General features: G+C 35.4%; 1 protein-coding gene across 2 annotated transcripts in view; it reads right to left on the reverse strand.

Annotated features, from left to right (window-relative positions):
- Nucleotides 1-1537: 1537 nt before the first annotated feature.
- Nucleotides 1538-15054, reverse strand: part of LOC139982301 (uncharacterized) — a 55268-nt gene continuing 41751 nt past the window's right edge. For both annotated transcript variants that reach the window (XM_071994998.1, XM_071994999.1), the window contains exons 8-13: nt 11356-11564; nt 6972-7045; nt 4853-4950; nt 3895-3942; nt 2575-2600; nt 1538-1714 (exon numbers count right to left, since the gene is read on the reverse strand). In XM_071994998.1, the coding sequence (XP_071851099.1) occupies nt 1651-1714; nt 2575-2600; nt 3895-3942; nt 4853-4950; nt 6972-7045; nt 11356-11564 (519 nt within the window). In that variant the 3' untranslated portion in view covers nt 1538-1650. The remainder of the gene's footprint in view (nt 1715-2574; nt 2601-3894; nt 3943-4852; nt 4951-6971; nt 7046-11355; nt 11565-15054) is intronic.

Here is a 15054-nt window from a genome sequence, read left to right on the forward strand (position 1 = left end):
AGCAAAGTGTGACTTGAAACGAACACATTAATTATACATCGAGCTCCAAAGGGAGAATTGAGCTCATTGCATAATTGCAGGATTATGCTAATCTACGGTCGAATCAAATAGGTGAGTAGATAATTTTTTATTCAAATAATGAAATAATATTTAAACTTACGAGTAGGAACATGTTCACATGGACCGTTACCTCATCTTCTTTACTTTGATAAATGGGGACAGGATTACCACTGGCCCCTTACATTCAACTTAGGGAATCGATGCACTCCATGGCAGCCATGCTTAATATTTTAAACGGATCACTTATATTTACAGAAAAGAGTGTCAAGCACTAAACTATTATCTTTCATTGCATGTACATCAAAATGCTCTAATATGCGATTAGGTGGAGGGGGGCGGGGGGAAGGAAATGTAAAAATTGAAATGAAACACTGACACTCGTGTTGTTTAGGTAATGTAGTCATTTAGACATAAGATATTTCTACAACCCGTCGCAGTAACTATATATTCTAAACATTTCTTCTAGTGGTGAAAACCACAGTAGTTTTCGGTCTCACATTTTTTTGGATAGCTTCCTACGACACTAATGAAAAATTAAAAATTTGGCAGCTGACTACTGATATCTTATGTCAATGGATATGAGATCACGTGACAAATAGTAGCTTCTGATTTTTACACATGTATAAAGTACATGAGAATGTTGCATCTTTAGTTTTTACAATGCATAAGGATGTGACAGTAAACGATGTTGAGGATCGATTATATTAATTAACTGATCTTGTCCAATACTTTAGGTTGTAGGGACTTGTATTAAGACCTTATTATATACCTAATTTTTAATCTTAAAATAACCCTGCTCCATTTGTACTCTAAGTGTCTGTTTTTAAGAGAAGGACCCCACACCCTACAAAGGAAGCGGATTAACGTTCACAGAGCCACAACCCTTCCTTTGGTACACGTTCTATCATAAAGGTTCTTGACACTTCATATAACAGCCGAGAAAAGCTTACAACTATGCTATGGTAATGTTGTAGCGAATTTAATATAAATTGTGCAAACCTGATACCAAACTTAATTTGATTCAATAGTTCTTCTCGCATAGAACTCAATTGAATAAAGGTGCCTGACAACATACCAATAATGTAACACTTAATAATCATTCTGTAATTGTGCTGTAAATGCTTCTTGTGATTCTTCAGTCATTCATACCACTTCCCAGTTGCGTGCGTTCATGTTGGGGTGAATAGAGGTCAATGCCCCTCCCGTTTCCGTCATGCGAGGGTAAATGGTTCAGTTGTGGACGTGCTTACATTCAGTCTTGAGAAAATAAGACGTTTTAGTAACACACCCTTTCAACCAATTGTTTATTAGAAAAGCCTAGCCCTTAGACCTTAGTATAGACTTAATTAATGTTCCAGTGACGAGGTATTAATGCCCAATTGAATTTTAAGCGGTTGCTTTTAAGGGACAAGGACCTCAAAACCCCCATACACGACAAGCTATGTATCCCCCACCTCTGATATCTTATGGACGCCACTGCAGCTTTCTGCAATGAAGTAATGTGGTGAAAAACAAAACTATTTTTTTGGGAACACCTGCGTGAATATCAACATCAATGTCTCCTGTACTTGACAACGTATCGTCATCTTCTTATTCTGTTTCAATATTTCGCTTTCCTCTCGAGACTATCCAGGTCTGCTGCCATGGTTGATCTCTGTTAATAATAAAGTAAGATCAACTAGTGCAGAATGATAACAGACATATCTAAGCACTCCTACATCGTGTTTAGTACATAAAGTAGTCATCAGCACTTCCAAGTTAAACATATAAAACAGATAGACATTTTAAGATCATATACGGTATGACTTTCTTCTTTCCAAGTACTTTATTACCAGTGAGTGAATTACAAATTATTTTAAGATATATATTGATAGCTAGAACCACATTGGCCTTGAATAAATAATATTTAAAAAAAATATTCAAATCAATCTCTGAAAATGAATAGGAACAGCAGAGTGACACCATGCGGAGATTAAAATCAGCATCATTATCTTGGAACACAAAATGTAATTTAACAGTCATGTATAAGTTAAGAAGCATTAATGAGTTTCAGATTGAAGCTGACATGAAGAGCAGAATGTTACATTACTGGCAGGGGTGTCCAATTCTCATTTGGGTATAAATGTTGTTAATTTATGTGCAATAATTGTACAGATTGTAAGTTTGTCTGGCCTTTGTTAGCTAGTAGATAGATACGTGTATAGAACAATTTGTAGAAATGGTGGCAAAACTACAAATGCAATTTTTTGTGTACATTTTGTAAATTAAGCATTATTTCGTAGTATTCCTTTAAGTAATTTCAGCAAATTGAAATTATTATTCTTAGTTGTTAATGGTGAGAAATTGCCATGATCATAATTAAATAAAATGCCATATACAACTTCAGCAAATTATTTGGGTACAATGACGTGGATATAATGGTATGTTCTATGTCGGGATTAAACAAAACCGTTCCTTCTTTATTTTTGTTTTGTAGTGTTTAGAATTTGCACTCTATTAGCACTATTTCCTTACCTGTAGCAATGACGGAACCTGTCCACCTGACGACAAAACAAAAACACTAGAAATATACGCAAAATTAAGATAAAATATAAAATGCCCAAGCCGTCAATCCTCCCCCACTGGCAGAAAGGCTCTTTATCCTTGCCACGATGAATCTTAGTCGATAAAACAAGACTGCCTCTAAGCAATGCATACATACTTCTGTTTATGTGCGACACTTTCTGTCAAAACACATAAACTAATATATATATATCATAGTTATAATCACTCAAAAATTAGTCATACAAACCTCTCGAACTAAATCATCTCATGTATATGAACTGTATACTACAGTCCGTGCTTATTATTTCACTGGTCCGCTGCTCATTTTACCTACCATTCGTCCTCCAACATTCTGATACGACTATAGACTTGTTAACCTAGATTTATAACGTTTACAGTCAACAATAATGATATGCCTACATTAAGATTATACTATTCACATACCACCATATCAATCCTACAGTGTGCTAAAAAAAAAACGCTTCAAAATACAAAATTGAGTTTAAGTGTCGCTATCTTATAGTTGTACGACAAAGGGACATTTTAGAGCTAGTACTGTTTCAGATGTTTCATATTCAAGGTATTTAGCTTGAAAGTATAATAAGAAATATTTGAATCACACGACTAAGGCAAAATGAATGATCAGTTCAGTTCCTCGGTAAAAGTTTTCATTTCAACATTAAAATCCATCGTTTTTGCATTATAAGTCTTTGCTATTCAATCAAAGTTGATTACTTATTGACAGCAAGTTCCCAAAAACTAAAATCACAAACTAAATATGGAAATGGATTGCCCCAAAAGACAAAACAAAAATAAGCAGAAGGAAACCACTCCCAGCTGTTGGTTGCCTCTTAAATAACATTACACACATCCACCCAACTTGTCTCTATAGCTTATTTGCCTGCCTAAAGCAAGTAACCAAAACGTAAATTGAAAACAGAAAACTATGAATTTTAATGGATTTTTTTATTATTTTGTTCTTACTTTTATTTTATTGATATGGCGTATTTTATTATATGATACCGTAAATACTTCGTGTTAATCAACCAGATCTTGTTGAACATGTACCAACGCTTACATGTAAAATGTGTATTGTTGGAGGTAGTTTGTGTTTAACCAAAAAATAAAGTATAAATTTTTACTATGGAACATGTGCTATGGCTTTCATTGATTGAATTTATAGCTATTATATAGAATGACACAGGTTTCTCACTGTACACCTGTATATGCATGTATCATACTGACCGTTTACCAAATGAAGTATAATATTCACTATTTGCATAACATTACCTCTTGAAGATATTCTGCTTCCGTCAATTCATCTCCAATGGATTTCGTCTGTAAATAAGGTAATATGAATGGAGATGAGAACAAATACAAGAAACTTTTAATTATTTTCACAGTAAAATGATAGTGCTGTTCAGTAGGAATAATATAGATATTGATAGCGAAATAAGCAACTGTATAAGTTTGCGAGAAAAAAAATATATCGTTAGATATACCACAGCAAGTAGGAACAGTTTCTTGTCCTCCTCCTCCACACCATCATCACCTTGTGATCATCATCATATGCATCATGATCATGATCATGATCATGATCATGATCATGATCATGATCATCAGGATCATCATCATGATCATCATGATCATCATGATCATCATCATTATCATAATCATCATCATCATCATCATCGTCGTCGTCATCATCATCATCATCATCATCATCATCATCATCATCATCATCATCATCATCATCATCATCATCATCATCATCATCATCATCATCATTATCTTCATCACAATCATCACCATCATTATCATCATCACCATCATCAGCACGACCATCGTCATCAGTACCATCTTCATAACCATCACCACCATTACCACCATCATCACCACCACAACTATCATCACCACTATCACCACCACATTCACCAACATCATCACCACTACCTTCACCATCACCAACATCATCATTATCAGATAACAACCACCTCTTTCACCGCCCTTGCAAAAGCATAGTAAAGCAGCACTGTTTAGCTATGACAAAACGTTCGTACACCTCAAAACCCCTTGTACCTGTCACGGATCACATAACACACTATGATGGTAGTTAACAAGTTATGATATGTTTTAGCTTGATGTTACTTCTTCGTCACTAACACGGCAGAGCACACTAAACTATGAGATGTTTCTGCCAAATCACAGTTTAGTGGGTGCAAAATAATATTGAATGAGAGATAATTACCGGGAAGAGTAAAGAACGTCCAAATGTCAGCATCCAACGACCAGAATGGAGATTTAGTTTGTAGTACCCTTCGCTTGGTGCATAAGGAGTCCAGAAAACTAAAATATAAATGAAAACAAAGCAGGAATAGGGTACGTAATCAATAACAATACACAAACATGATAATACAAGATAGAACGGCAGTCAATGTTATAATCTATGTTTGGATCAGGTCAAACTTCCACAGATTTAAGTACTGAGGTAAACACAGTAAACAGTCGAATTCCGTTTATTTTTCAGGCAAAAGGCAACACCTCAAACTAAGTTAGAAAGAAGAAAGACCAAAGGTGAGCAATCAGTATGTATTTCTCCGAAGCTAAATATGTGATACCGACATAATTATATCACATAATGATATCTATAAACTGTCTGGTTGCATCCCAAAACTAAAATATGTTTAAGGTAGAAGGGTCAAGTTGCCATCATTCGTGAATTGAGAAGACTGTTAAAACATATTCGGAAATATTCAGTATCTTTCCTCTAATGTGCGTGAATAAGATATATGTTTGTACATAAAGCAAACATAGATTGTGTATAATGTTCATATTAAACATTTTTTTAACGTTTGGAATGTAATTTATACCATAACTTACACAGATTACTCAAAATATGTATTCAAAACTGATTAAAAACTCACCTCCCCTATTCCCTGCACAATTTGCAAAATGATAGTTAGGAAAAGTAAGTTTGTTATAACACATTTTAAAACAGTTATCTGTCTCGATTAGTTAAGGGTCAGAGCGCCCTCAGTTACTGAATGTGCAAAGACTTGCTCATTTCATTGCATTGTACAAAATCTCACGTCTATTATCTCAATTCCATTAAGGTCTTATAAGGTTGTTATTGTTTTTCAACTAAACAAAGAGCTGTATTTTACTGCCTTTTACTTGTGTTATTTATATCAGTTATTGACATTAATATGGCAGACATCTGTAAATGTATGTATTCCAGTAATTTGAATTGAAGTTTTGAATTTATATCTATTAACATTCTTTTGCAGATATCTAAAGTTATTACAACTGAAATGTCGTGTTTAATCAACATCATGTTTCAGATCTCTCTGACATTTCTGACATTGCTCATAAATAATGCAGATGACAAAAAAAAACAATTTGACGATTGGAAAGCAATCATATAACCTGAGCATTTGTCCTGAAAAACGTGAAGGTTGCATAGAATCCATGATCCTCTATAGACAGATATCGGTAAATTGATCAGCGCTATGATGTGGAATATCCTAATGAAAACATGAGCATGGCTACATCTTACTTGATTGATCTTCGCTTTTTCACATTTGTTCACTACCAGTGGTACCGATTCCTTTATTTTACCGCTAGGAGTATTATTTCACGTTTTTACTCTGTATTATGTTGTTATTCTAATTTATTTAAACCACACCGCATGTGTTCCTAGTGTATTTAGTCTAGAACGTCTTCAATTGTAACTTTGACAGTTTTGGCATCAGATTCAGATACGTTTATTTCGGATGTCATTATATTAAACATGTGCAGACATGGGTGATCTATTCCTCACTATCACCAGCTCACTACACTCAGACCTCACCCCCTTCCAATTTTCTATTCCTGTTCAACATTTCTACAACGATTTAATGGGCATTCACAACACGTCAATATCTTATCTTATTTCAGAATTCAGAGAGAGATATTACTCTCGTCAATGTTAAAATATTCAAGCTCCCCTCACTGTTATGCCATGGAGTAGCCAGTTGAGTGTACAGTACATGATGTAGGCTTTATTGAAGTTTGCAATCTGTTGATACCTCTGTTTACTTCTGTGCAAAGGTAAATGTTCGAAACGTTCAGCGCATTACAGAACTTACATGATTTATTTAAATTGTTCCAAAGCTCTTTCCCAGCTATGTCACTCATTTGTTTAAAAGTCTTACTTCATATGTGTTAATATAAGAAATGGACTTATTATGACCGGGCTTAACATGATCTAAACTGTATCTTTATGTCCTTGTATTACGAGAAGAAAAGGAAACAACAATATGAACCGAAGAAGGCGAGAGATAATCATAAATCAATAACTAAATAATCAATAATTATCGACACTCTACCTTTAATGTTCTTTGTAATTAAGTTGAACAAACCATGCATCGATGTAAAGAGAGGCAGCAAACATTCATGGAATCTGATGATTAAAGAAACACATACTTGACAAACAAAGAGACAAAATCAGACTCCAGAATGACTAGACGCTGGATTCGAATTAACTTTAAAATTAATCATATAATAAGACATACCATTGTTTCTCTTCATTCCCTACTTCACAATGTACCAGTTACACGGTGTCTTAGATTCTTGTTCAATTGATGTCAACCAATGAAGTGCTTTTTATTTAATTACTCTACTGCGATATACCACATATCATAACCAGCTTGACAAAGCTTGCAAAATAATTCAAATTTACTAATAACTATAAATACGCCCTTTCACTTTCTGTTCGACACCTCACAACATTGGCTTAATTGTTATTTTATGTCATGGGATATTCGGAGGATATCGTTATAATCATCACCATCACCATCACCACCACCATCATCGCCATCACCATCATCACCATCATCATCACCACCATCCCATTCACCATTAACATCACCGTCACTACCACTATCACCATCACCATCATCATCACCATCGCCATTCTGGTCATATATGTGACTACCATAACCATAATAAAAATTTAAAAAAAACTACCATCATGATCTTCAGCACCACTATTGTTGTCGTCATCATCGTCACAATATTATCCCAACATCATCATGATAAGAATCATGATTATTAACATCATCATCACCAACACAATTATCGTAATCGTCAACATCATCATCATCATAACCTCCATTACCACCATCACCACCATATGGTTCCGCGATCATTCTACCACCACCATGATCACCATCACCAGCATCCCCACCACCACCAGCATCTAAACCACCATCACCATCATCACCACCACCATCATCACATCCATCACCACAACCATCATCACCACCATCATCAACAAAACCATCATCACTGACACCACCATCAAAATCACTACTACCACCACCAACATCACCACCATCATCATCAACACCATCATCACCACCATCATCATCACCAACATCACCACCATCATCAACATCATCACCACATCATCATAACCACCATCATCACCACCATCGTCACCACAACCGTCACCACCAACGTCATTACCATCATCATCACCACCACCATCGTCACCATCATCATAACCACCATCATCACCACCATCATCACCATCGTCATCACCATCATTATCATCACCTTCATCATCACTACTACCATTACCATCATCACTATCACCAGCATCACTATCACCACCAACATCATCATCACCTTCATCATCACTATTACCACCACCATCATCACCACCATCATCACCATCATCGTCACCACCACCATCATCATCAACATCATAACCATCATCATCACCACTATCATCACTATCACCAGCACCATCAAACTTATCACCATCATCATTACCATTGTCATTACCATCATAATCATTATCACCATACGATTCCTCGATCAATATCATGATGAACATCATGATTATAAACATCATGATGATCAACATCACCATCACCACCATCGCCAGCATCGCCAACAATTTCACCATTATCACAATCACAATCACCACCACCACCATCATCATCACCATTGCGATGCTGGTCATTTGTGTGAATACCATAACCGTAATCAACACTTTTACCATTACCATCACCATTCATCGCCAACATCATCATAACCCTCACCACAATTGCCATCACCACTATCACAAGCACAATCACCACCATCATCATCACAATAAGCAACATCACCATCATCACCACCACCTTCACCACCACCATCACCAACATCATCACTAACACCACCACCCACCCTCAGCACCACCACCACCATTACCACTTTCATCATAACCAACATCATCACCACCACCCACCCCCACCACCACCACCACCCTCACAACCACTATCATCACCATCATCACCATCATAATCATCGTCATCACCACTATCACAATCACTATCATCACCACCATTACCACCACCATCATCATCACCATCACCATCCCTATTTTGGTCAGTTGTGTAGCCACCATAACTATAATCACCACTTTTACCATCATGATCACCAACACCACCATCGTTGTCATCATCATGTTTACCATATATACTCCAAAATCATCATCATATGCATCATGATCATGAACATAATTATCACCATCATTGTCATCGTCGTCATCATCGTAGGCATCATCAATACCATCATCATCATCACCAGCAACACAGTATGATCCCATTATCTTCATCATGTTAAGCATCATGATTATTAACATCATCATCACCACCAACACCATCATCGTCACAATCACCATCATCATCATCCCTTCCATCGTCATCACCACCTTCACTATCCTCATCACCACCATCATCATCACCACCAACAACATCACCATCATCATTACCACCATAACCGCCAACATCATCAACATAGTCGCTAGTCTTGTCATTTATGAGACCACCATCACCACTTTTATGTTATCATATTTCCATCTTTACCACAATATTCATTACAATCACTGTTCCCATCATAATCACCACCATTATCATCACCACCACTGTGTCCCTCTTGGTTTCCCTTTTTTCTTTATCTATTTCTCTCATTGCCTTATCCTTTCATTCTTGTTTAACTATTACTTTCCAAAATAAAAAAATAAAAAAGAAATATTAAACAATTTCTACTTCAAAGAAACTGCACATATCACGAAGGCCTACCAACTATTTAAAACCAGACAGTGTCTAGACGTATTCATAGCAACCTCGAGGTACTTGTTTGTCAGTAAATTCCTGGTGTTTTTATTAAGGACGCGCGCGTCTCTGATATTGAACACAACTTCTGTTCATTGTATTATTCAAGTATTTGATTGACAGGTGTTGAACAAAAGAAAATGTTAAACTATTGAAAGCGTCAGGCAGATTACTGTACATCTTAAACAAGAACAAAATAATGAAATAAGTTCAATAGACTTTTAGGAGAAAATATTGTGTACTGTCTGAGTAAAAAAGATAAGAAATGGTTAACGTACAGATGTATGATATAAATGTGTATAGTATTGGGTATATATGACACGGCCAATTTTTGCAACTGGGAATTTGGTGACAACACAATGTAGAGTATATAGAGATTAAGGAAGAGCCATAGGCCTTGTAGGATTGGGAAGGGGAGGGTGTGTGTGTGGGGGGGGGTGGCGGGGGTGAGCAGAATACTGCACTGTTAGAAAGCATCTACAGTAAAATCTTCTGAAATATCAAGCTAAAAACAGATGTACGGTGTTTGTTTCTACAGTACTGCAAACAATGAGAATAGAAAAGCAAAATATATACGTGATTTTGAGTCTTATTTACATACAGACTGTTTGATTGGTCTCTACTGTGTGGGCATTGACTGTAATGTTATGCGGGTTATAATATGCATACATCATGAGCTTTTTGTTGCATGGGGTGGTGGGTGGGGAGGGGTTGGAGGAGGTGAAGACAGGTTGATCAGAAGAGAGTGACGATAATAGTATGACAGGAGACCTTGCTGAGTATGTGTAAGTGTGTGGTTGTGCGGCTGGGTTTGGGGTGTTGTTATTAACAAGATAACCCAAGTATTATAAACATAATACATGGGGTAAGTGTTCCGGCATAATTTTAGAGGTGGATAAGGGAAAGCTCATGGTAATATAGTTGAGAGGGGTGGCATATGAATGGATACAGAAAATTACAATATGTTTAATATTTATCACTGTTTGTTTTTACTTAAATATCAATGTGCGTTAATTATCAGTTAAGTCATATACTAATTATGAAGTGAAAGAGTCCTGATAAAATATTAAGTTTTGTTTTCCTTTCCTTATTAACTCTTTTTGGTTAATCTAAATGATCGAAGTTTGTATATATTTACTTTGGGTTGCTTTTGGCAAAAATGTTTATTTTTTTACTTCTGCAGTAATGATGCCTCATATCTTGATCTAATTAAATCGTATTTTTTTTATGGTTATTATTATTTCAATGAGATATATTATTTTTAAGTGTAAGCTAGGGCCTCATATATATTTATTTAAACACATGTCATTTCAATTTATAGGTCAATTATATGTGTTTCTGTCTCATTCTGTCTCTATTTTACTCTCCCATTAATCATATTCCTAACCTAATGACTGTTCTTTCATTGTTAGTTTATTTCTTTATCTAATTTCTTTTTCATTCGTCTTGTTTTACTTCTACATTTATCTAGAACTATTAATAAACAACCTTCAGTAACTATTAACTATAACTGTATCAATAATTCTTATCTTGTTTATATCATTAGTGTCAAGTATTTATTTAAAAAATGATTTACATTATATACATAACTATTAATTATACTTACTGCAGTTGCTTGAATCTTTGAGAGTGTTGTACATAGTTTAATATTCCATTAACTTCATGTGTAGTAATTTCTCTCCCTTTCTCTGTATGTATGTACATCATCTCTATTGATGTTATGATTGGCAGAGAGAGACCAGAGTAGAGGATAATGTTCCCATCGTCAACTATCTTACTGAAGGAAAAGCCTAGAGCCACACAGCATATGGGAATCTGAAGAAATAATAAATAAAATTAATATCATCATGTTAGTTTACAGGATAACTACTTCAAAATAATGACATTATAATTAAGTTAGGAATATTAACTTGATAACTGTTTTAAATTCATTTAAATCAAATTATAATTTGTTTATTTGAATCATGTTTTCTTATTGTTTTGTTGATTATATGATAATAAGTGGTTTGAATTTGTTTAAAAAATATATATTTCTAAAGTTTGTTTCATCTTCGTTTCATTTTATTTTTATTAAATGTATTCTCTCAGCTAGGAAATTTTTAGAGGGCGGGCCAATTTCATAGGTTTCGCTGGTACACCGTTACTCCACTTTCCACTGGGTCTCCAAAAACGATCTACTGGAACAGAGATCGGGGATCGACAAAATGACCAATGCTACATTCGCGGAGCATTTACTGGCATGGCAGATCATACGAGAAGGTAGGCAGCAAATTATGCTAACGTTATATATTTACTATTTAGGCTACAGTATACTGTTTTCCGGCCGAAGTGTTTGGTCTACTGCAGTGTAGGCTTCCTTGTTATATTGTTCAATAGATCATGCTAGCTAGGCCTACTTAGGAGTAGCTAGGCCGACAAACTTAGGCAACTAATACACCGAGAGGCATAGGCTAGAACAGTAGTAGTATAGAAAGAAGCGAAGTTTGGAACACTGCGAAGTTCGGACACCCCTAAGAAATACACGATTTCACCATGACAACCTACAACAAGAGCCAATTGAACGAAAAATACGAAGCTACAGTTATTTTCTCTCCAAAATGACCCAACCATATCACGTATAGTTTCAGGTGATTTATACCATGAGATATAGTTTTGGGGTGTTTTAAGGCTGTCCAAACTTCGCAGTGTCCATGCTACTGCAGTGCAGGCATATGTACTAACTGTAGCCTAGCTTAGGCCGAACATTTCCTGAAGTGTTATTTATACTTTTCTACTTATATTCGCCTAGTAAGCATTATCAGTATGGAAGTCTGCGGTATCATATGTTTTTGGTTTATGATTCGGTAGCTTTGCAAATATAAATAGGCCTTAGCCTACATCAGTGTAATATGGACATGTATTTGGTAGAGAGATCTCCCCACAAGAAAATAAAACTCGAAAAAATGCAACTTCTCATGAGCGAAGCAATAGCAAAAGTAGGACTACTGTAGCCTAGCTCCAGGCCCAGATTTATAAAATGATGCACCATGCAGGGCCTACCTCAATTTGGTGGTTATTCCTGTCAAGAGCATTTTTTGATCTGGGCATATTTATTTTGTAACTGTAAGTCTAGTATGCAGTGAGGTACGTGAGGGACAGGGGCCTATACTCAATAAAGTAACTGTTTTCATTTCCTACTCTAGTTTACCAGCACAATTATAGAGTTCCTTGCAACAACAAAAATTAGTCTGACAACTTGAAAATTTACTGCATATTTGCATGCATGGCCATTTTCAGTGTAGACTACTAATTTGTGTAGCCATTTCATTTTTGTCTTTTTCTTTGTCTGAGCATGGGTTCTTAAGTGGTGAAATAACCTCGAATCTGCTGAGCAACTCCAAGATGAATTAAGTTACTAAGGCATTGGGTTCTTTTTACTTTTTTAAGTCTAATATACATAGGCTAGGGTATTTACTTTGCTTCACTTGCTTGTCAATCCGCATAGCCACTTTAGCTGTGGATGATTCTTCACTTGCAAAGAAAAAATGTACGCATAAATTTAAACTCTTTCTATCCCAAATTAGAGTATTGCCTAATATTCCCAACTTGGTAGTAACTTAAAAAACGGTAGCGGTTACCTCTTTTCCTGGTAACTGTAGTGTAAAGTGATATAAGTAAGTTTTCCAAATGGAAGTCAAAATTCAAAAGTCTTCTCAGAAAGAAGCTACACTAGCTCTACAGGCTATTTTGTTGAATTAGTGAAGGATACTGTTCACATATTTATGCATTCATAACATGATAGTGTGCTATCGTCGTTGTTTCATCAGAAAATCAAGGACAACATAAACAAATCATTGTCACCAATAATTGTGAATGCCACCATTTATGTCGACAAAATTTATCACATTTAATTTAAAGGATACACTATGAAATTTAGTTACATGGTACAGTATTCTGCAATTAGTCTTATAATCTACTCAATCTAAGATGTAATGCTAAAATACTAATCTACTATATAGTGTGCTGGGTCTATTGTTCCAATAATTTATGTGGTTACCATGTGATGGTGTGTACTATTTAAGTCACAGATTGCACAATGCAGTAGAAACATTGTCTAGTGGATTACTCAAATCTCAATGTTGGTTGAACTAACACATTATTGATCGTTCTAATAGACTTATCTGTTTAACTCAAAATAGGGGTGAATTGTTGTTTCTCCTTAGTATGTTTTAATCTATTTTGATTATAAAATGACTATTAGAATTGCAGATGCGAATAATGCACAGGTCTAGCAATTGTATGACACACCATCAGACCCCTGGAATAGGTTAATTTTGATTTGATTTTGAACATTGATGCACCCCTGCATCATAGTGAAATTGACACATTGTTGTATGTCTTTGACATATGTACACCAAATTAACATTTTGACCTATCGTTTGCCGACCATGATGGACCCTGCATGGCACATTGACGCACACTGACGTACAAATTGTAGTTGTAATGACGCACCAAATGTTCCCTTTGACGGACCCCTTAGTCACACAATTAATCGGACATGACGCACCATTCCAGGGAATCGTTGAGTCCGTCTTACAATAACTGATAATTTCATCATGATATAGAAATTAAAGACATTTGCCAAAATATAACAACATCATAGGCTTCATAGTTCTACGCATAATCTGACCATGCAGTTCTAAAAATTATACAAAATGAACGTGATACTACTGATTTGTGAGAGAACTTGAATGGTCGCCCATAATATACCATATCATGTTTCTATGTTATCTTTAAACACTTCATTGTTCAGGGCACATCTGTAGAATATTCCGTTATGTTTAGTCTTGGAAGCCTAGCTATATTTTTGAAAGCAATTATGCATCCCTGAACATGATGAAATTTGGTGACATATTAGTGTATGAACAAGCCTACTGGGACATTGCCATTGTAACATCAAACGTTATGACATTTAGTGTATGTAAGGTATTAGTAGATAAGTTATAATACTGCAGGTGTATACTACTAACATATAAATAACAAATATAATAGAAATTGTTGCACATCACTAGTTTAGGTTTGCACTAGATTAGTAAATGAACCATTCTTGAATCCTTGCAGAGTTGACACTATACATACTGTAAATCATAAAGCAGATGTAATGAATTTATGCTGCCAATAGCAAAGTTCTGTAACTAGTAGTGTAATTACTGTTCTATGTTTGCAAAATTGATGTGAATTGTTGACTATTTAGTGAAATGCAAAATGAGGTATCCAGTAATTTATGTTGGAAGTTATATAATTCACTATGTCAGGGATGTGCTCA

This window comes from Apostichopus japonicus, chromosome 16 (genome assembly GCF_037975245.1).
Source record: "Apostichopus japonicus isolate 1M-3 chromosome 16, ASM3797524v1, whole genome shotgun sequence".
In the NCBI taxonomy this organism is placed as follows: Eukaryota; Metazoa; Echinodermata; class Holothuroidea; order Aspidochirotida; family Stichopodidae; genus Apostichopus; species Apostichopus japonicus.